Source organism: Podarcis gaigeae (assembly GCF_964106915.1).
Source record: "Podarcis gaigeae genome assembly, chromosome: 4".
Classification (NCBI taxonomy): Eukaryota; Metazoa; Chordata; class Lepidosauria; order Squamata; family Lacertidae; genus Podarcis; species Podarcis gaigeae.
Window position 1 is genome coordinate 83,772,415 of NC_139677.1, and position 22,643 is coordinate 83,795,057.

General features: G+C 41.2%; 1 protein-coding gene across 1 annotated transcript in view; it reads left to right on the forward strand.

The window, feature by feature from the left end:
* Positions 1-22,643, forward strand: part of MICU2 (mitochondrial calcium uptake 2) — a 70,038-nt gene that overhangs the window by 21,445 nt on the left and 25,950 nt on the right. The window contains exons 2-4 of the mRNA XM_083737018.1: positions 10,707-10,854; positions 18,607-18,638; positions 18,750-18,825. Coding sequence (XP_083593144.1) covers positions 10,707-10,854; positions 18,607-18,638; positions 18,750-18,825 — 256 coding nt within the window. The remainder of the gene's footprint in view (positions 1-10,706; positions 10,855-18,606; positions 18,639-18,749; positions 18,826-22,643) is intronic.

Sequence of the window (22,643 nt, forward strand, 5' to 3'; positions counted from 1 at the left end):
CCTCTTAGTACGTTTCTCCCTTTTGTCCTGAATTCAAGCATCTTCAAAGTCCATGACACCTTTGGTAAAGGCTGTTCTCCACCTGGAGCGCTCACAGGCCAGTGTTTCCCAGCTGTCAGTGTTTCAACTACATTTTTTTAAGATTTGCCTTGAGAGAGTCATTAAACCTCTTTTGCTGACCACCAGCATTACACTTTCCACTTTTAAGTATGCTGTAGCATGCTGGGAGGGGTAAGGTAATGGTGAGGTCAGCATGGTGCAGATGTGCCGGTGGAGCCAACCCAGTCCTACCAGTGTGTTTGCACCATGCCAGCCTTGTCTCCCTCCCTCCCTCCCTCCCAGGATACCACAGTGATGCCAGTGACAGAAGGTCGGGTAAGTATCCTGCCCTACCAGATGCTGCTGCTCAAAAGTCCCACCCTGCTTAGTGGAGCTTACCGTATTTTTCGCCCTATAGGACACACTTTTTCCCCTCCAAAAATGAAGGGGAAATGTGTGTGCGTCCTATGGGGCAAATGCAGGCTTTTGCTGAAGCCTGGAGAGCGAGAGGGGTCGGTGCACACCGACCCTTCTCACTTTCCAGGCTTCAGGAGAGCCCCACTGCCAGCCCCACAAGCTCGGGGGACAGCGGGGAGGCGGAACACCGCCATCCCGCTGTCCCCCGACCTGGTTTGGAGGCTGGCGGTGGGGAGAAGCTTCTCCTCCCCGTCGCCAGCCCCGCAAGCTCGGGGTACAGCGGGAGAGGTGCAGCGCGCCTTTCCCGCTGTCCCCCGACCTGGTTTGAAAGCTGGCGGCGGGGAGAAGCCTGCTTCTCCCCGTCACAGGCCCCGCAAGCTTGGGGGACAGCTTCCCGCCCCAGCCCCGCTGGGGGGGAGGAATAAAAAAAATTTCTTTATTTCTCCCCCAAAAAAACTAGGTGCGTCCTATGGGCCGGTGCGCCTTATGGGGCGAAAAATACTGTAATCCCTGATAAGTATATGTAGTATTGCAGTCTGATTAGATTCAGCAGTAATGCAAAACACATTTGTTCCCTTTTATGTTTATAGTATCTCACCAGCTAACTATATGGGCCTTTGTATAGTTAAAGCCATGGTTTTCCCAGTAGTGATGTATGGAAGTGAGAGCTGGACCATAAAGAAGGCTGATCGCCGAAGATTTGATGCTTTTGAATTATGGTGCTGGAGGAGACTCTTGAGAGTCCCATGGACTGCAAGAAGATCAAACCTCTCCATTCTGAAGGAAATCAGCCCTGAGTGCTCACTGGAAGGACAGATCCTGAAGCTGAGGCTCCAATACTTTGGCCACCTCATGAGAAGAGAAGACTCCCTGGAAAAGACCCTGATGTTGGGAAAGATGGAGGGCACAAGGAGAAGGGGACGACAGAGGACGAGATGGTTGGACAGTGTTCTCGAAGCATGAGTTTGACCAAACTGCGGGAGGCAGTGGAAGACAGGAGTGCCTGGTGTGCTCTGGTCCATGGGGTCACGAAGAGTTGGACACGACTAAACAACAACAACAAATCTCACCAGCAGGGAGACGGTCCCACAGTATCATGAACTTGTAATTTTCCATTTGGAGGTGTACTAACTCAATATAATTTTATGAATGCTGTTTGCCTTGCTACTTATGCCTATATTCTTCTTCCGATCTGAGAAGTTCAAGGTAGTTTACTCCTTTGTTGTGTGTGGTTCCTCAGATGATGAGCACCCACCTCTGGCAAGCTCTCTAGCTGCTGCCGCCATTTTCATGAGGCTGATAGAATGCCAAATCAAACTAATTGGAAACTTGGTTCATATGCACAATAACTATTTCAGCAGTATCTCACAAGAAAAACCTTTTATTTCATCATACTTCAAGTTACTTCTTTTAATTCACAATCATAACTGAAATATATGTTTTTGCTCTGAATGCAGCCTGAAATTCACAAAAGAAAATTCCCACCTTAAAGAAAGATCTGCCTGCATTTTAAATATGCTTAGAAACTCATTCTTTCTGTTACTCGACAGAAAAACAAAGTCAATATCAAACACTTTTGGAGAGGAGTAACATGTGTTTTTTCTTTCAAGACACGAAGGTTTTCCAGAAACCTGACAAAGATTGATGCAGGAACTCTAAATTTTGAGACACCTGACACCTTTATAGGAATTAATGACGAAAGAGAGGGACTGTTTGAACATTTTGAGGTTTTGTTTTATTTCCAACAGGTGCTGCTCTGTTGAGCAAAGTGGTTGAAAGCTTTTTCAAATCATACTTGGATTACTGCTGCCTTTTCCTTTTTAATTTCATGGCAATCCCTATTTCTTTAGTAATCCTTAAAAAGGCTGCACTTCTTGCTACTTCTTATTTCTTTATTTGCCAAATGCATGCAGAAAATGGGAGAAATGGGAGGTCCTCGCAACACCACTTTGTGCACCTGTCTAAATGTCTTCTGTAACTGTAAGCATAGGGTTGAACCCAACTTGTTCTGTGTTTGAGAGGTATGGAGTTCTGCTCATGCAGGACTTCCCCCTTCCTCTTCTCCCCTCTTTTGCAGCTCCCTCATGCTCCCAAATCTACCCCAGAGGGTCTCACCATAGGTATTACATAAAACAGCCAAACACGTTGGTTTTCATGGAGTACAGCATTGCCTAATCAAAGCATCACACCATTCATTATTTGTGTACTTATTCACCACTATGTTGTGTCAGTGTAGGGCATTCCAGACAGTGCTGTGTGACCCTAAGGCAGCAACGGCTGTGAAGCACTATTAAGTCCAGGGTAGACTTAAATGCCTTTTTAGACACTATGGTCTCGTTCATACATCCCTAGGGTACGATGAAGGAGCCAGTGCAGGCCTCACTTATGCAAATAACAACGGTGCAAGCAATGTCCTCAAAGGATGAGGGTGAGGAGAGTACACCGTCAGGGACATTATAGATACATTAGTAGCTTGGGGAAGAGGAAGAGATGTACACACTGCTGTCTAATAGGCATCTCTCTTGCACATGGGAACTCTCTAAAGAACACTCAGTGGCAACCTGATGCAACAGGGCAGTAGTACAGACAGGTTGTTTTCGTGCCTGAATCAGTGCAAGCTACTTTGTACACCATTGCAACAACAACTGGTAATTTAACTATCAAAGTGGAATCAGTGCTACACTTTCATTACAAATAGTAGGTCTGTAGTTCCTTCGTTTAAAAAACTGGATGTTTCCTTTAAAAACAGCCACATATTGCACTGATCTTCCACATTGCATGAAACTGAAAAGAGCCTTATCCAACCTTTTTTTCCCCCTTGGTAAAAGCTTCTCCGGCAAAAAATAAAGCAAAAGTTTCTTTACAGCTAAATATACTACCCCCATTTATAAATAAATACTTTGACAGCTTTGGAAAAATGTAGGAGTACCTGAAGTCTTGGGATGTTTGGATACATTTATTGAGCAAAAGGAGATGGCACCAATTTACGTGTAACTTGACTCAACCTGTTTCATGCATAGCTTTATCCTTCTTCAAATAAACATTTTTATACAGAAACTATTTTTGAAAAAAATATGCTGAGATGGAAATAGTGTTGAAAACCTTTAGCAGGAGGTGAAAAGGATTGCTTTGCTTTGAATTCTGGACCTCCCAAGGAAGTTTAATGGAGTACTTACTATCAGTCTGCTTCCAAGAATACAGGAGCTTCTGATAAGAGCAACTTCAGTGGTAGGACTGGAGGCCTAGAAAAGGGAAACCTGCACATTCTTTCTCTGAACAGTCCATTATGATGGGTCAAGATTTAACCCTTCTGTTAGCGGTACCAAAAGTAGGTGTAAAAAGTTTTCTGTTAACATGTACTGCTTCAAACTCTCTTATATTAAAGGGTCATTTGTTCTGTGATGCTTCATCTCTCCCCACTTTTTTTAACTTAACAGTTTCATTAAAATGGGAGGAGGGGAGGGACATGACATTCCCTTTTATAAAAGAATAAATTTTATTAGAATATAAAGAAAAATACAAAACATAATATCAAGTATCTTTTCCCCCTAAACTAAAACATTAATTTAAATATCTTATCAAAGGAAAAAAGAGAAGAAAAAGAGTAAGAAAGAGGGAAAGGAAAGAAATTAGAAAATAATTTTAAATAATAGGAAAAGAAAGTACTTCCGCTTCTGTGTCTGCCAATTTGACACACAAACACACATACACACTGCCCCACTTGCCACTATTGTTACAAACTTCATGTGTTGCAATCCAATTTTACAGTCAGAATGGAACTTTAAAACTCGATGGACTTTGATAATCAGGACAAACAACTCTGTTCATTTCAGTGGGTCTACTCTGAATAGAAATATAGATGGTTATGGGAGTAGAAACAAATTGTAATAGATAGCTCAATGGTGATGTCAGCTTCATTTAATAATGAAGCTGACCGTTGGAAGATTCAGGAGGAAAGTACTTCTTTATGCAGTTCATACTTAAGTTATGGTACTTGCTCCCAAAGGAGGTAGTGATGACCACCAACTTGGAAGGCTTTAAAACATGGTTACACAAATTCATGGAGGATAGGATTAATTTTTATTGCAGATTTATGGAAGGAAGGAAGGAAGGAAGGAAGGAAGGAAGGAAGGAAGGAAGGAGGGAGGGAGGGGGACCCAACCAGCTCACATTAACAAAACAATAGCAGTCAATGCATCCATCTTAGTTTACTCATATAGCTTGATAGATTCCATCCAAATAGCCCAGTGAGACTTGTGTTTATAAAAAGTGTGTTCACATGAATTCTTTCTTGTTTCTTTATTTGTATATGTAGTTGCCAATTGATGATGTTTTCATTTATCTTATTTGTCTTTTAAATATTTATAAATCATACTTCCATATATAATTTCACAAGGCACTTGATTAAGTGTGGTCAAGTTTGCAGAAGCTTGTGCCATAAATACTTGTCCTTAAATGCGCCACAGGGCATTACAGTTTGAGGCTATGACTTCCAAGGTAGGCTTGAGACCTGTCCCTTTCCCACTTAGCATTGCCTGGAGGCTGAGAAGAGGGGGAAAGAGCAGAATATGCCAGTGAGAATAGGGTCCCTCTCCTCTCCAAGCCAGCTCCCTAGAAAATCTGGTTTATTCCTAACACTAGGAAAGAAAAACCACCAACACCACACTTCTGCATGTGTATATCTTCTTAAATCAGTGTGTGAAAAGAATGATTATTGTAGTGTCATTCTGAAGTAGTTCAATGTGATAACTTGCAGGCTGGAGTGTAAATGTATGGCTTGTTAAACAAGTTGGTTCCTGGCTTGTTATAACTTGTGACCTTCCCTGCCTTTGTGTTCTCTTTAGTTGTCTTTTGCTCCCCACCCCTTCAGTTTATATTTCAGGAAAAATCTAAGCCAAGCTGGAGCTTGCTGGATTAAAAAAGAATAACAAAAAGATGAACTATGTAAAGCTTTTTAGCAGCCAGCATGTAATACTAGTGACATACATATTCATTCATAATGCAATAGCTTTCAGGGTACAGTTGGAAGGTTGAAATACAATTGTAACTGCAAACTTCCGTCTATAGCAAGCATTGTCTCCCTATTCTTGGTGGTTACCATGACCTTTAATATCTTGTATCAACAGTAAAGGGATCCTTGTTGCACTTGGTGATGCTTTAAACTTTACATTGCAAAAGAATGTGCAAGAATTGGTTTGCAGCCACCTTGTTTTGCTAATGTGCATGTTGCTGCATGGACACATGGTTTACATGCTACTTTCTATGCTGAATTGCTTCCATGTACGCATTGTATAATGTTTGCAGTGGTCCATTGTTACTGTGTGTCAAGTGAGAGACCTATAAGTTTAACCTTACCTGATATGCAAAGCATGGAAGGATTATGTTTGTCTCCTGTTATACAAAGGTAGAGGTGAAGAGAGAAATGTGACTTTCCCTCCATGTCATATGAAAGACAAGGAAGAGTGTCCGTGGGGTTAGTGTGAGTTCTATATGCTGCCCCTATAAGAAACTTGGCTGCAGCATTCTGAACCAATTGAGGTTTTAGAATGGTATTCAAGTGGAGCCCCAGGCAGAGTGCAGTACTGTAGTCAAGATTAAAGATGACTTAAGATGTGAGATTGGAAGGTTTCTGAAAGGGATGCAGTTGGTACCTACAGAATCTTCAACCTGTCTGTGAGGACATTTTGCCCAAGCAGCAGCCAAGGGTAGTGGGTTTGGAAGTATGGCTAGGGAAGGAATGAAATTGCAAAAATATGGACAAAGAAATAGCACTGCAAAAAGCAGGAAAATGCTAGAGAGAAAATTAAATGAGCGGAAACCAAGCACTTAACATGGATTACAAAATGGATCCAAATGCATGAAACTTATTTTCCACAGCTGCTTGTGAACATCACATTATTAATAACTAACAAGGTGCTTAACACATTATTTATGGTACATGTTAAGATTTGAAGAAACAAATGTGTAAAGCCTTTTTATTCTATTCCTTTGCTAGAACTAAATGGCCTATGATTAAGATCCATTGTTCTCCTCTGAGATACATTTTATAGGCTTCACAGAGGATTGTTGTGGGGGGAAGCACATTGTGTATGTGCTGTTATAGCCGCCTCAGGCCAGGTTTCCTACGCAGACCAAAATGAGGAAAGCCATTGTCTCTCTCCCCCCTTCAAATAAAATCAATTAACCTAAGCAGATTTATAGCTCAAATTAAAAAATACACTTACAGAGAAAAGGGCTGCCTTGCAGCATGTTACTGTGCCAGCCCCAGAGTATTTGTGTGTTCAAAAAATGCTCAGACATAAATTGCTTCCTTGCAGCTGATCAGTTGCCACGTCAATGGAAGGGGAAGACACGTGCGTCACTTGAGACTTCTTTGAAGTGATTCAAGCCTAATACACCATTAACTATTAGAGATCTGCCATTAACATTCCCAGTTAACACTGGATGTCTAACATAAAACCACAAAAGCAGTTACATCCAGAGTTAAGGTTGAAACCCCATCCTTCATTAATTCGGTTGGTGCCTTGCTATTGTGGAACATCTGATAGGTGGGAACTCCCTTGCTGTATGTAGACACAATAAAACAACCAAAGTCATTAGCTGAAATTCTACCCTTAACATTAACTGAACACATTTCACTATGGTGTAATGGGTTTTTTCCCCTAGTATATTGTTATTAAAATTGGTTGATGTTCAGTCTTAATTATCCTTATAGAAGTATTCTTTAAAAGACCCTTTTTGCTACCAGTCCTTGAAATAACTCTGTTTTTTATAGTGAATGGAAGGAGCTTTTATGAATTAGTATTCAATATCAACTCTGTTTTTTTAGCTTTCATCTATTTGCCATTGCACTTGCCTTATAGCATTGACACTTGAAGCACTGCCATTGATGTGGCATTCAGAGTAGGAGGTTAGCTTGAGTAGTTCAGAGTATGCTGTATCACTGTGGCACTGAATATTACGTTGCTGTGGATACACTGAATAAAAGCCAGTATGGGTAATTTATTTTAGAAGGCAACAGGCTGCTGAGAAAAACCTCTACATTGGCTGACCATATGCTGGACATAAATTGTTGAATTCTGTTCAGTGTGTGATCTATATTTGGCTAGGGATAAAGAAGACTGGCCTCTTGTTGCTCTAAAAGCAAGAAGAGGTAAGGAATCCACTGGATTTCTTAGTAGTCTGAGGCAATGCTTTTAAGGGTTTTATTTCAATTTGGTTTTTCCATAATTAATTTCCTCCCTTCACAATTCTTATTCAAGTCTTCAGTAAAGTAGCAAACTAATTAGGCTTTTATGGTTCCTTCTGTTTTCTTACAACTTGGTCTATCTCAGACATTAACAAATGTCTTGTTTAAAGCTGTGATAAACAATAAAGAAAAATGATGTGATACTATTTTGTTTGTAATAATTACCACAAGTGAGATATTCTTGTGGATGGACTGCTGACACATTTCAGAATACTTCTGATCTGCATTCATTTCAGAATACTTCTGATCTGCATTCAAGTGCTGCATAGTGGTTAGGATAAGATATAGTAAATATGAAAATAGAATTGAACTTTTAAAACCTGGCACTTCCAGTCAAATAGAATTATACAGCAATTGCAGTAGATAAAAGAGCATGTGTTTTTTGGAAGGGAAAAATGTGAATCCTATTTATCTTGGAGATAATTCAAGATGAAAGGTTTTTTAAAATAAAAATCTGACTTTTATTTTATTTTGCTGCTTTATAATGAAAGCAAGTTTTATGACGGGCAAAAACTGATACAAATATGCTGTATAAATCTGAATAATTCCACTTGTTTAATCACACTCCCACAGCACACTCACCTAATCAGCATTCCCAGGCACACATGTACACCAGTTTCTTTTGTTTTTGTTTTTTGCCCAAATGGGTTTGTGCAGTTACAAATAATTTTTTCCACCCCTGAACAGGTGCATTGTCCTAGATTTTATAGTTGTTATAACAAATTGGCTTATTAAAAAGGTGTAAGATGTCTAACATAAAATGGGAACATTTGGAGCACTTTAGTCCTGTTCTAAGTTCTAAGATTTCATTCCACTTCTACCATAAATAAGCACTTAAGCATCTTACTAAAACTTCTGAAAGATCAGTAACAGTTTATCACTTTGAGAAAAATATGAAAGGATAGAAGATATCTCCAGAAGCAGTGGAAAAAACGAAGTTCTTTCCATTTTTTCCTCAGCTTTTTATTATCACATTCCTCATCAAAGACAAGCAGCCGTTTACAAGAATTCTGCTTTAAACAGTCCAAAACAGTGTCATTAATGTTGGCTATAAATGCCTTGAGACAAAGTGAAATGCGATAACTCTTCATGGGTTTTGGTGTCTCAACATCCATAACCACTAGCCAGAAGATTTCAAAGCTCTTCAGGCTGCAAGCAGCTCCTTGGTGTTGAGGGCAGTTTTTATTATTATTATTATTATTATTATTATTATTATTATTATTATTATTATTGCTTCAGTTTCTGAGCAGAAAGTGGCTTGGACTGCAATCTTATGCACACTTCACTGGAAGTATATTTTCTTGGAAGCATTGCTTTGCTAGTGAATAATTGGGATTTTTCATTTTAAAAAACCCCCATCTGTTCTTAAGCGATATGTGCAAAAAAATAGATTTGGTTTTTAAAAGCTTGGCATAAGATGCTTATGCAGGTTGCACTAAACTTCCACCTCTGCAAAATGTGTAAATGTCACACAAGAATCAAGTAAACTGTTGATTTATTTTCATGTCTCTGTGTGGCATGACTTCCAGGTACCAACTGTTTGGCCATTTTAAGTGGCATAGAAGAATGGAACTCATAGCCATTGGGGAGATTGAAATTGAATTTGAGAGAGGTTTTCGTATTTTACCTTTGTTTTAGGACAGAGTTGAGAGAGGGAGGGTGGCACACACAAAAATTAACATGGGTAGGGTGAGGACAGGACAAAGACGAAGGACTTTGCCACCCCATTGTCATTTTCAGCTTCTAACTTTAGACAAGGAAAAATGGGGAGAAGGTAATCTATTGGAGACTAGATCAAAACACCAGGAAGACTTTTCTGATAATAAGAGCTGTTCGACAGTAGAAGGAACTCAAAAGGTTGTGGACTGTCCTTCACTGGAGGTTATTAAGCAGAGGTTGGATGGTCATCTGTTGTGGATAATTTAGTTGAGATTCCTGTATTGCAATATGATATGAATTCTGAAGTTTAATAACTTGCAAGTATTGGTTTTTTACCTGATAACTAAAGCAACATTCATAAAATCCTGTTTAGGAAGCAAAATTCATAATCACAAGTCCCAAATATATGGCTAGATCAGGGATCAGCATTTTTTTTTCAGCAGGGGGCTACTCCACCGTCCCTCAGACCTTGTGGGGGGCCAGACTATATTTTTTTTTGGGGGGGGGAATAACGCAAGAGCACCACGAGTCCCGGTGCATGCTTACCTGTGTCCTGCGAGCAGCAGGGGCTGTTGGCGGCAGTGGAGCGATGATGAGTGGCACGCAAAAGGGCTCTGGAGAGGGGCTGCTTAAAATGGCGGCCGCTCGAGTGGTGCTGCTGCTGCTGCTGGCACCAACAAAGCCCAGCCCCCTTCCTCCTCTAGGCAGGGTGGGGAGAAGCCAGGGGGAGGGAGGGAGGAGGCGCCGGCGCCGTGTGAGGGAGAGACAGGGAGAGGGAAAGAACGCGCATTCTGGCGATCCACACGATGATTCCCGGACCGTCCACAGGCCAAATCCAGAAGGCAGTTGGGCCCGATCCAGGCCGCGGGCCTTAGTTTGCCGACCCATGGGCTAGATGATTGATATTCACAAACTGAGGCAAATGACTTCCTGCAACAGAATATTTATACCATATTTTCAAATACACCCAAGAGGATAAAAACATTTTGCATATTAACAACTCTGGTCTTTTGTGTTAGAGATGCAAATGTAATGTGGTGTATAGTTCTTGGCCCTCAGCCCTGACGAATGATTGTATATTACTGGTTTTTAACTTCACATATCTTAAAACTGGGGCAGGAAAACTCAGGCCCTCAGTTGGATTTGGGATTTCAAATGGGTTCACACACAGTTTTGCAAACTGCTGTGGAAAGTCCCCTCAGTTTCAAAAATGAGTTGCTGCTGCAAAATGGGGAGGAAAGCTGCTTGACAAAAGAACTTTAAACTTCATTCGTTAACTCATGGCTGCTGTTTGCGAGAGTCTGGAAGTTTAACTGTGTGCTACTTTCTCCCTCTATTTCAGAAGGAGGATAATGTCGATGAAGAGATGGCAGAAAAGCTGTCCATCCGAAAGCAACGTTTTATGCAGTTTGCTTCCTTGGAATACGAAGGCGAATATTACATGACTCCAAGGGACTTCCTGTTTTCAGTGATGTTTGACAAATCCGGACGTAAGTTTCTGGAGGGTTTTTGTTTGTTTGTTTCAATTTTGCTGTTTAATGACTGTTAATTTGTGAGTTGTTATTCTTATTGTGAGGCTTCAGTTTTTTCAAAACAGGTAATCTCTTTGCAGAGTCACTTAGCCCAGGGTATTTCCAGCATGAGGACTGGAGATTGCCAGTAGGCCTCAGCCCTCTTTTGGGCAGCCCTCGGCACTGTACCCCATTGCATGGCTGTGATACAGCCTGTTGATTGAACTGATTACAGCAGCTCCCAGCGGGCTCAGAACATGGGTACACATGGTTGAACCATGCAATGTTGTGGGGACAACAGGAAAGAGATGAAACTGACAGTGACCAACCAAGTGCGAGTGAAGGGTGAGAAAGAACACAAGGTATAAAGGATGAGGCTGAGGAAGGGGGAAGCTCTCCCAGGTGAGAATTGGGAAGACTCACTTCTTTGTAATGTGGATTGAAGATTAAAGTATAGCCAGTGCTTTTTTGCTAAAAAAATGTTTAGGGGTACTCTCATTCAAATTGGGAAAAATAAATATAGTAAATGGACAAAAGTACAAAATGTTTGGGGGTGCGTACCGCTGCATACCCCCAGAAAAAAAGCACAGGGTATAGTTTTGATAGAGGGCTTTGTTGTTTAATTGTTTAATCATTTAGTCGTGTCCAACTCTTCGTGACCCCATGGACCAGAGCACGCCAGGCACTCCTGTCTTCCACTGCCTCCCGCAGTTTGGCCAGGCTCATGTTTGTAGCTTCGCATATACTATCCAACCATCTCGTCCTCCGTCGTCCCCTTCTCCTTGTGCCCTCCATCTTTCCCAACATCAGGGTCTTTTCCAGGAAGTCTTCTCTTCTCATGAGGTGGCCAAAGTATTGGAGCCTCAACTTCACGATCTGTCCTTCCAGTGAGCACCCAGGGCTGATTTCCTTAAGAATGGATAGGTCTGATCTTCTTGCAGTCCATGGGACTCTCAAGAGTCTCCTCCAGCACCATAATTCAAAAGCATCAATTCTTTGGCGATCAGCCTTATTGATGGCCCAGCTCTCACTTCCATACATGACTACTGGGAAAACCATGGCTTTAACTATACGGACCTTTGTTGACAAGGTGATGTCTCTGCTTTTTAAGATGCTGTCTAGGTTTGCCATCGCCTTTCTCCCAAGGAGCAGGCGTCTTTTAATTTCGTGACTGCTGTCACCATCTGCAGTGATCATGGAGCCCAAAAAAGTAAAATCTCTCACTGCCTCCATTTCTTCCCCTATATTTGCCAGGAGGTGATGGGACCAGTGGCCATGATCTTTGTTTTTTTGATGTTGAGCTTCAGACCATATTTTGCACTCTCCTCTTTCACCCTCATTAAAAGGTTCTTTAATTCCTCCTCACTTTCTGCCATCAAGGTTGTGTCATCTGCATATCTGAGGTTGTTGATGTTTCTTCCGGCAATCTTAATTCCGGCTTGGGATTCATCCAGCCCAGCCTTTTGCATGATGAATTCTGCATATAAGTTAAATAAGCAGGGAGACAATATACAGCCTTGCCGTACTCCTTTCCCAATTTTGAACCAATCAGTTGTTCCATATCCAGTTCTAACTGTAGCTTCTTGTCCCATATAGAGATTTCTCAGGAGACAGATGAGGTGATCAGGCACTCCCATTTCTTTAAGAACTTGCCATAGTTTGCTGTGGTCGACACAGTCAAAGGCTTTTGCATAGCCAATGAAGCAGAAGTAGATGTCTTTCTGGAACTCTCTAGCTTTCTCCATAATCCAGCTCATGTTTGCAATTTGGTCTCTGGTTCCTCTGCCCCTTTGAAATCCAGCTTGCACTACTGGGAGTTCTCAGTCCACATACTGCTTAAGCCTGCCTTGTAGAATTTTAAGCATAACCTTGCTAGCGTGTGAAATGAGTGCAATTGTGCGGTAGTTGGAGCATTCTTTGGCACTGCCCTTCTTTGGGATTGGGATGTAGACTGATCTTCTCCAATCCTCTGGCCACTGCTGAGTTTTCCAAATTTGCTGACATATTGAGTGTAGCACCTTGACAGCATCATCGTTTAAAATTTTAAATAGAGGGCTACATACATACATATAATTTTGTGTTGTTGCTATTATTATTGCTACTATTTTAATGTTTCCTGTCTCTCTGTTCCTTTCTTCTCCTTCTCCTTCTCTTTTTCTTTTTCTCTTTTCTTGTTCCCCCCCTCCTCTCTTTTTCTTGTCTTTTTGATTCCATTTGTTTTAGATATTGTTTTATTGCATTGTGAAAACTTTAATTAAAATCTTTGGGGGGGTAGGAAGTATAATGGATGGATGGGCTGAGGAAGAGGGAAAGATAAGCTCCTGAAGCAACTGCTGCACTGTCTGCCCCACCACTTCACATAAATACTCACAACCCCAGTCCTCCTTCCTTCCTGGTATCGTCCCAAGTCAAAAAGCCTCTCCTATCTCCTCTGAGGGGAAAGGGCCAGAGAGGGCATTGAAGGAAACTGGAAGAAGATCCTGGGATTTTGTGAAAAGGTTACTACAGTGTTACATCGGTTCTCAAACTTAATCCGTTCTGGAAGTCCGTTCCAAAAACAAAGCGTTCCAAAACCAAGGCATACTTTCCAAAAGAAAGTAATGCAAAATGGATTAATCCGTTCCAGACTTTAAAAACAACCCCTCAAACAGCAATTTAACATGAATTTTACTATCTAACGAGACCTTTGATTCATAAAATGAAAGCAATAAACCATGTACAGTGGTACCTCGGGTTAAGAACTTAATTCGTTCTGGAGGTCTGTTCTTAACCTGAAACTGTTCTTAACCTGAGGTACCACTTTAGCTAATGGGGCCTCCCGCAGCCGCCGTGCGATTTCTGTTCTCATCCTGAAGCAAAGTTCTTAACCCAAGGTACTATTTCTGGGTTAGCGGAGTCTGTAACCTGAAGCGTCTGTAACCCGAGGTTCCACTGTACTGCAGTCACACAATTAACTGTTCAGTAACTGAACTGGGTTCCACACAGTCACAAAAACAAAAAGAGAGAGCCGCAAAAACAAAAGCGCAAAATAAATAGACAGACCTCAGTGTAACACTCAAAATGAAAGTGTGGCACTCAAATTGGAAGCGTAACACTCAAAACAGAACACATTCAGCTTCTGATGAAAGTTCGCAAACTGGAACACTGGGTTTGCAGTGTTTGGGTTCCAAGTTGTTTGAGTACCAAGGTGTTTGAGAACCAAGGTACCACTGTATTTGGTGGTGGTGCTGGTGATAATAATGATAAAGACTGGGAATGTGGAGGAGGAGGCTGCCAAGAGAAAAACCTGTTACAAGAGAAAGAAGAGGATGAAAAGTGCCTGGCTGGTTTTGGGGGGTGGGGCTGTGTACAAATTGTGAAAGGAGAAAAGCAGAATAAATGGCAGGATAAAAGTAAAACTACTTTGAGCCACATGTGGGGGAGAGAGGGAAATAAAGCGACACGTCTTCCACACCATGTGCTGTGCATGCAAAAGGTCCCAATCTCAATTCCTATATGGTAAAGGACTCCTGCCTAAAATACTGCGGAGCTGCTTCCAGCCACTGGGGAATGCAAGTGGAAAATGCATGCAAGTGGGATTTGTAGTTCTAATTTGCCTGGTGTTGCCCTACCTAAATAATTCAGGGAAAAATTCAGGGAAAGAATTAACACCTTCCTCTTCTCATTTGGCATTCTGACTTCATCACTAATAGTTGGATGAGGATTCCCATTGTACAAAAGGTTTTTCTTCTTCTAAGCATCCTTTGTCACTTGTAAGCTCTTTTTAGCTGCATGGAAATAATGTGTGTAAGCTCTATGCAAAAGTACACTAGTTTAATCCATCACCATTATAATACTACTAATTCAGCACTGATGTCAGTTTTAATTTGGAACATTAGTGCGGGGAGATGATAGATGGCAGAAAAGTCCATTGTTAAAATTTATATGGCAAGAGACCACACCTACCTACAGCAGTATAAAGCTGAAATTTTTACTCTTGACGTGGGTGCAATTGTCGGCTAACACTTACTCTCTTGACCTGTGGAAAATCATTTTTGCTTGTATGTGTACCTTTACGTTTAAGGCCGGAAATGGCCCTTTGCCCGTAACAAAATGTACCTGTACCTGGTTGGTGCTTCATCGTTCTTCTGTTTAAAAACCATATAATGGAATCTCCAAGATAGGTGGGGATGTTTTGAAAAACATTCAGTTTTATTTCCTGAGCCAAAATTCCATCGCAGGCTTGGAAGATCTGAGGCTTGAAGTAGTTTCCATTCTTTCATGCACATAACAATTAAAAGAGGGGGGAAAGCAACACTGTATTTTAGAGCGTTAAAGGTTACATTTTATTGCGGTAAATAAGATGATGAAACTCAGCCTTCGGTTTGCATGAGTAAACGTACTCAGAGTGAAGATGATAAAATTGTAGAAAAGTTGAGTCTTTCGCCGAACCTACTTGGTGTCAACCCCTAGATGCATTCCAAGATTATAAATTGATTCCCAGTACTTCTACTATGTAATGGAATGCTGCAATAAAGTGTCGCGCCAGATAGCTTTCACATACCCTTTGCATTCAGGAACTAGGAATACTGTGGAAAAGACACAGTGGAAGAACTTTTTTTTCCTCCTTTCTCCCCACCTGAAAAAATGCCTTGTTAAACAGGCTAAAGTTTTAAAATGCAGTTATTCTACAGCAGTCTCACTGAATCAGTGGCACTGCTTTGGAGTAGTAATATTTATAACTCGCTGCTGAAATCTCTTGCTTCAAGACTTACGTTTTTCTCCTCTGTCACATGTCCATAAATCTCACATATCAAGCTGTTTTATTGGGTTTCTCTAGCACCCATAATCTTTTGTGTAACTGATTCTGCCTCTTATTGTCTAGTACCCCTTCCCTGAAATCATTCCCGTGTTCAGGGTCAAGTTGCTCCCCTCCTGTGTTGTTCCTGCACTTACAGGACACTGGACACCATTAAAGCAACTGAAGGGTTGAAGCCCAGCTGAGTTGTAAATGTGCTCATGGGTGTTCTAATGTAAGTGTATCCAGAAGGCATGTTGAATCAGAACAGAGGGCTTCACGTTGGGCTGCATTATTCTCGACAGTCTTGTGAATATTGATAGCAGCCTGGTTAAGATCACATTCTGCCCAACTCTCCCAACAGTGCATCATACTTCCTAGTGCAAGGGTGGGGCATATTCCCTCACAAGCAATCTTCCAGGACCTTTATGGCAGGGGTGGGAAGGGCCGTCTGCAAAAGTGAACAGAGCAGCAGATGCAACATTCCTGCCACACACGAGCCAGAAGGTTCTACAGATCTCCCACATCGCTAGATAGCTCAGTTGGTTAGAGCATGGTGCTGACCACACTAAGGGAACAGGTTCGATCCCCATATGGGGCAGCTGCATATTCCTGCACTGCACTTCGGCTAGATGATCCTCGAGGCCCCTTCCAGCTCTGCAGTTCTGTGATCCTAGCAAGAAAGAGCCTTTGTCACTGTTCAACAACAGGTTCCAGCCAGGCAAAAGCATTGGAGGGGAGCGAGCAGCAGTGAGAGTGAGTGGTGCCCTGGAGAGAATCTAGGGGGATGCATTTGGCCCATGAGCCAGGGCTTCCCCATCCCTGCTCTGTTGTGAACAAGATACAAACCCAAGTTAGGGTTGTGCATATAGGACTGAGGTATCTTCACGGCTGTGGTCACAGGGGAGCTGGCTTTGCCTCCTCCCCTTGCTGTATCTGTGCGCACCTTTTTCCTCTCTATGTGAATAAGTGCTTGATTCAAAGTGCTGGTTTTGAGCTATAAAGCATTAAACAGCTCAGGACTGCTATACCTCAGGGAGTGTTTCTCTCCATATGAACTGACCTGGACCCTGCGACCATCATCTTGGGTGCTTCTTTGTGTACCTCCTCCACAGGAGATCCAGAACATGAGAACGGGCCTCTGCAGTGGCTGCTCCCCGTTAGTGAAATTCTCTCCCCGGGGAAATTTGGCTGGTGCCTTCATTATATAGCGGTACCTTGGTTCTTGAACGTAATTTGTTCCGGAAGACCATTTGAGTTCTGAAACATTAGAAAACCAAGGCGCAAATGGCTTTTAAATTGAGAAAATTTAAAAACACGCAGCAGAAGCCGTTCGACTTCTGAGGCGCATTCAAAAGCATTTACTTCCAGGTTTTTGGCATTCGGGTTCCGAAACATTAGGCAACTGAGACGTTTGAGAACTGAGGTACCACTGTACACCTTTAGGCACCAGATGAAAACGTCTCTCTTTAACCAGGCCTCTGGCTGATTAATATCTCATGCCCTTTTAAATGTGCTGGGTGGGGGGGGGGCTATTGGTTTGTTTCTGTTATTGTTTTTCTTATGCATTTTGTGTTTTTTATATTGTAATTTTATGTTGTGAACTGCCCTGAGATCTACAGATTTGTTTTAATAAACAAACAAACAAAAATATTTGTTGTGGGGGAGGGTGTGCTATGTTTGGGGTCTGTTGTGGTATATAGGACCGTGTTCCAGAAACTTACCCCCTCCCCTTACCCCATTAAGAGCTGAGTTTGGGAGTGGGCAAGGAATCTGCAATCCTCACTAATCTCATCAACATCATGTTGTTCGGATGCCTAATTATCGTCTTCTAGAGCAACTACTCTATTCCCAACTTAAGAATGAAAAGTGAAATATTTAAAGAGGTTTAAAGACTCTCTCAAGGCAAATCTTTAAAAATGTAGTAGAAACACTGACAACTGGGAAACACTGGCCTGTGAGTGCCCCAATTGGAGAACAGCCTTTACCAAAGGTGTCATGGACTTTGAAGACACTTGAACTCAGGACGAAAGGGAGAAATGTGCTAAGAGGAAGGCACATTTGGTAAACCCTCACCGTGATCAACTCCCACCCAGAAACTTATGTCCCCACTGTGGAAGGATGTGCAGATACAGAATTGGCCTCCACAGTCATTTACGGATTCACTGTTAAAATCATGTTCATGCAAGACAGTCTTACTCAGCTACAAGTGATTGCCAAAGAAGAAAGAAGAAGACTTCCAAATGTATCTCCATGGCCAAAGGTCATGGAGGCTAGGAGATGTAGTGCAGCACATCTGGAAGGCACTAGGTTGCAGAAGGCAAAGGGGCTTTCCAACTTCCCATTCATGAAAGACAAACCAAGCATAAGTCAGTATTTAAGCCTCTATCTCACATGATTTACCTAGTTCTCACTCATTGCATTGGCACTACTGCAGCAGTGAAGGAGGAGAGAGGAGCGCCCCATCATGCCTAAGGAAGGGGAGGGTATAAAAACAAAGCATGAGGGGCCATGGCTTGCCATATCATTGCCATTTGGTCCTGCTGCCCCCAAAGGCAACCACTGTTTGCAGTGATGGTCTTTTACTGTAACCTGCAATGATAAGTCTTCTGTTGCCCCATGATGACTGCTTCTCGTTATCCTGGTTCTATGCACAACAGGTGATGCAATAAAGTAGAAAGTTAAGTTAATAAAAAGGATAAGAATTACCTAAAAGTTTTATTTTATTTTATTTTTGTCCGTATTGCAGGAACATTTGAACAGGCTGTTCCTATTAGTTCTGAACACTGTGCTTTCCTGAGCATTGTGGGAATTAGAATATTTTGAAGTTGGCAGTTTGGTTCTGTTTCATATTACTTCCATTTTCCCCATAAAAGAATCTGAAGAAATGCCACAGAACTTGATCAAAGTTTTGACTTGCAGATGATTGAGTGATTTTTTTTTTTCTTTTACAGGTAAAACTTTAGCCAAGAAACTGACAAAAAAGGTAAGCAAAGTGCTCCTGCTGTTTTTCAAGAGAACACTTGTTCTTTCTGCTACTTGTTTTAATGGATTCCTGTTTCAAGACTAACTTGGTATTTATTTTGTTTGTTCAAAGGAGGTAGAATCGACTCTAGGAAATGTTGCAAAGACTAAACCAGGGCCAACTTTTTTTAGAGACCTCGGAGATAAAGGTAATGGCTTAAGTCATTAGTGGAATTTGTTTCTAAGGGAATACTGTTCATTTTTAAAGATGAATTCTCAGGGTCTGGAAATTCTTATTGATCTGTGCAGGCTGAAATGAATTATTTCTTTAGGTATTGTAGCTGTTTGTAAGATTGGGAACGTAAGATTGGGAACAGGAGGCATATTTACAAATTCATTAGATTACCCCAAATAACTCTGGTTAGCAAGCAGGGAGACTTGAAAGTTTATGGTTTGTGTTTTTTTAAGGAAACCAGGATGGTGGAGAACAATAATTCTGAAAATCATTTTTGAAGTGTACTACAATATAGGAAACCATGGGATCCGAGGGGTCCCTGGGCTACATTTACATTGGGGTATCATTAAATTGAGCTCTGCTCCATGCATTGACTAGCTGGTACTAGAGAAGATCTGCATGGCAATGTGCTCCAAAAGACTTGGGTGCCTTTGATTTGACATCCCATGGCCAGTGACTAAAGTGTGGCTTGCTTGCATACATTACTTTTATATGCAAAGGATAGCTGTCACAACCCAGAGAAGGTTGTGAAATTCCACCAGAAAAGGGCTGGGGGCAAGAGGGTGGATGGATCCTCAGTTCCACTAATAGCAGGAGATGATCCATATCTTCAACAGAGCATCTATCTAGGGATCTGCCAAACCAACCCAAACAGCACAGAGAGAATGTACCCTGTATTGATAAGAAGGTACATAACAGCTTGCACACAAAAAAATGAAACACGTAAACATGCCCTTGATCCTATGTTGTTTGATCTGAAGGAAAACCGGAAACTAGGAATTAGGGTCCCTTTAGGGAAAGACAGCATGTCCTGTTACTACATGGACACAAGCAGGGAGAACATTTGTTTATGTCCATAGCTCTTCTAATTCCAGCTTACATGTTCTTAAGACTTGTGTGAATCTGTGATCTTTGTACAGGCTTAACATTTCTGTAGGATCCTTGGTTATCTTCAGTTACGGTGATGATATTCCACTTTATTGAGCTGCTTATTTGAAAGGTAGAGATATTGCATGGAATCACCTACAAGCGTAGTTTATTTATTCAGCACTTTTTGAATGGATTTGGGCTCCCCCTCCCACCTCCTCACTAAGCCACTTCACTGTTCTCTAATTCTGAGGCTTCACTCTTAAAACATTATGGATTTTTCAAAGTGGGGAATCTTTATTTCTAAGCATCTAGAAGAAGCTGGGAATCCACAGTTTACCCCATACCAATACCTTATCAAGAGCATGAACACTCATTGGATTTTAGTTGAAGACAATTATGCCTCCTAGTGGAATGTCTGTAACTCCCCATTTTATCATTTACTGTTAATTTTGTGTTTTGTGTGTATCTAAAATTTTTGATAATTGCAAGTATAAACGTCACAATTTTTAGCCCTCTTTTTTAGAAGTTAGAAAATAATTACACTCAAATTAAAAGGTTTGGTTCGTGTGTGCTGCATCATCACCATCTCACTGTGTTAAAGTTCTGTAATTTTTAATTCTGATCACATGGATACATGATTCTTTTCTTTTCTATGATTGCACCTTTATAATCTTTGAACAAAATAAATTATGTTTGCTCTTTTGAAATAAAGCACATTCCAGAAAGGAATTCCGTTTAACATTGGATAGAATTCTCTGGCAGGTCTATGGAACAGCTAAGTAAAAGCTGTGATGAACTATTATGAAATTGAGTCCACAGTAAAAATGTGCTTCGAGTCAGCCAGATGTATGTTGACAATAATAGGATCGACCATGGACAGAAAAAATGTAAAATATCTTCTGACTTTGAAAAAAAACCCCAAACAAATCCTTAAGTAGGTTTAGTAAAAGAATTATTTGCACAACTTTTCTGAAAATAGCCTATTGCAGTGTTGTACTTTCAAACTGTAAATAGCAAGAGAACCCACACTTTGAAGTGTAAAACAGTATTTATTTCATTTAAAGGAAATGAATTCAAAAGGTTGGGAGCCATGTGGAAACTGGTATAAGCTTACAACATAGCACCTGCTCCATGTGGGGGAGGTAGTTGTCTTTAACCACTCGCTGGAGCATTTAAACCCAGGTTTTACAAGTGGTTACTCTGGGGCTTATTTGTTTATTATTTCCATTTCTGAATCTCTTCCTCTGAAACATATTGAAGCGATTTAACAATAAAAACAGCAACAATTAAAACATATATGAAACAATCAAAACAACTGCATATATAAAACCATTTCAGATCCAATACAGATACAGGCAGAATCTAACCACAACATGGCCCTGAGGAGTGCTATATTTCAATTGAGGCACAGGTTCAATGGCCAAAATTCCTATTGCCTTTTGCTTCCATTCTAATCCTGTGAAATGGAACTGACTGTATTCAGTTGCCTCGCCCAGCTAGGACAAAGTTGTAAGGAAAAGTCAAGAAACTCAAAAGCAATAGAGTAAGAGATGCGCTTTGAACATTACAGGACCACCATGAGAGGCACTCTTCCTTGGGTTCATCCCACAGCACTTGTGTAATGTTGAGAGACCCACAACTATGAGCCAGGTTCCCCAGAGTGCTGGAGAAAGACCCTAGCTATCAGCCCTGCTTTTGAAGTGGTGGATCTGGAAACACTACATGGTTATCATTGGAGCAACACAGAGAAAAGTTGTTTCCACTATGCAGACATAACATTTTAATATTCCCCGTAATCTGACATAGATGAGTAGCCACTTTGAGTCCTCCTGCTTCTGGACAGTGCTGGCGCTAAGACAGACACAGCAGTGCCACACAGCGCACTGCAAGTTCGTAGAACGCTACCTATCTAAATTCAGTTATGAATTGCAGGCAGAGCACAGTACACGGGAATATTTTTTACGCGCAAGTCATAAGGAAGGCTGTTTGCCTACCAATTTGCTAAATGTAAATTAAAGAAATGGCTTCCCTGTAGATAGTGGAGTTAAAACATCTGCTTTTAACAGGTTCTTCCATTATGCAGGATGGTATTTGGCTCGCATGTTAAAAGTAGCCTGATTATTATTTTTTTAAGTTACTTATATGAGGCCACTCTTAAAAAAAAAATCCTCAAAGTGCTCTTACAGGACAGGAGGGATGCTTTAGATTCTTTTGTTGAAACCATACTTCTTTATATACTTCTCTATCTTTAGCTGGCATGTTGCTATTTTGACACTGTCGCATCTTTGTGTTTGTTCAGGCTATTCGTTTAAGTCGGCCTTTCAAAGGGAGGTGGTGGAATTTTCCTTTAAAAAAGGAAGGGGGGAAACACTTTCACCTTGCAGAAAGGACGTGTTCAGACTTTTTCTTTTTTTTTAAGCGAAGCCTCTTCTTGGCTCTGGGCCCAGCAGCCCTATCAGTGCAATCTAGCAGCTTGGCAGCTTTGTGTTGCCATATTCCCCTGGAGACTTAGAGAAAATCTGGTCTTCGCTTTTTCAAGACTGCCAAGGGATGAAATACTTTGATCCTTCAGAGTAACGTTAGAGTAGCTCTCCTCCCAGGTACTAAATATGACAAAGCACACTTAATTTATTCATCCTTCGTATAAACACGGAATATTTTCTGCGAAAATCCAAAGATTTAGTGCAGACCTTTTATTAATGCCAAATAAACCCAAGTCTCTTAATGAGACATCAACATGACGGGGGATTGCAGAATAAGAAGTTCACTGCCAGAGCACTAGAATGGGGAACAGAAACATCTGACTTGACTGATAAATAATAGCGACTACCTCCTTTATTTGTTACGCAGAGTTGAATGGGATAATCTTTTCAAAAGTGGTTGATTATGCAAGCCACATTAGTATCCTGATTCTGAATTCTG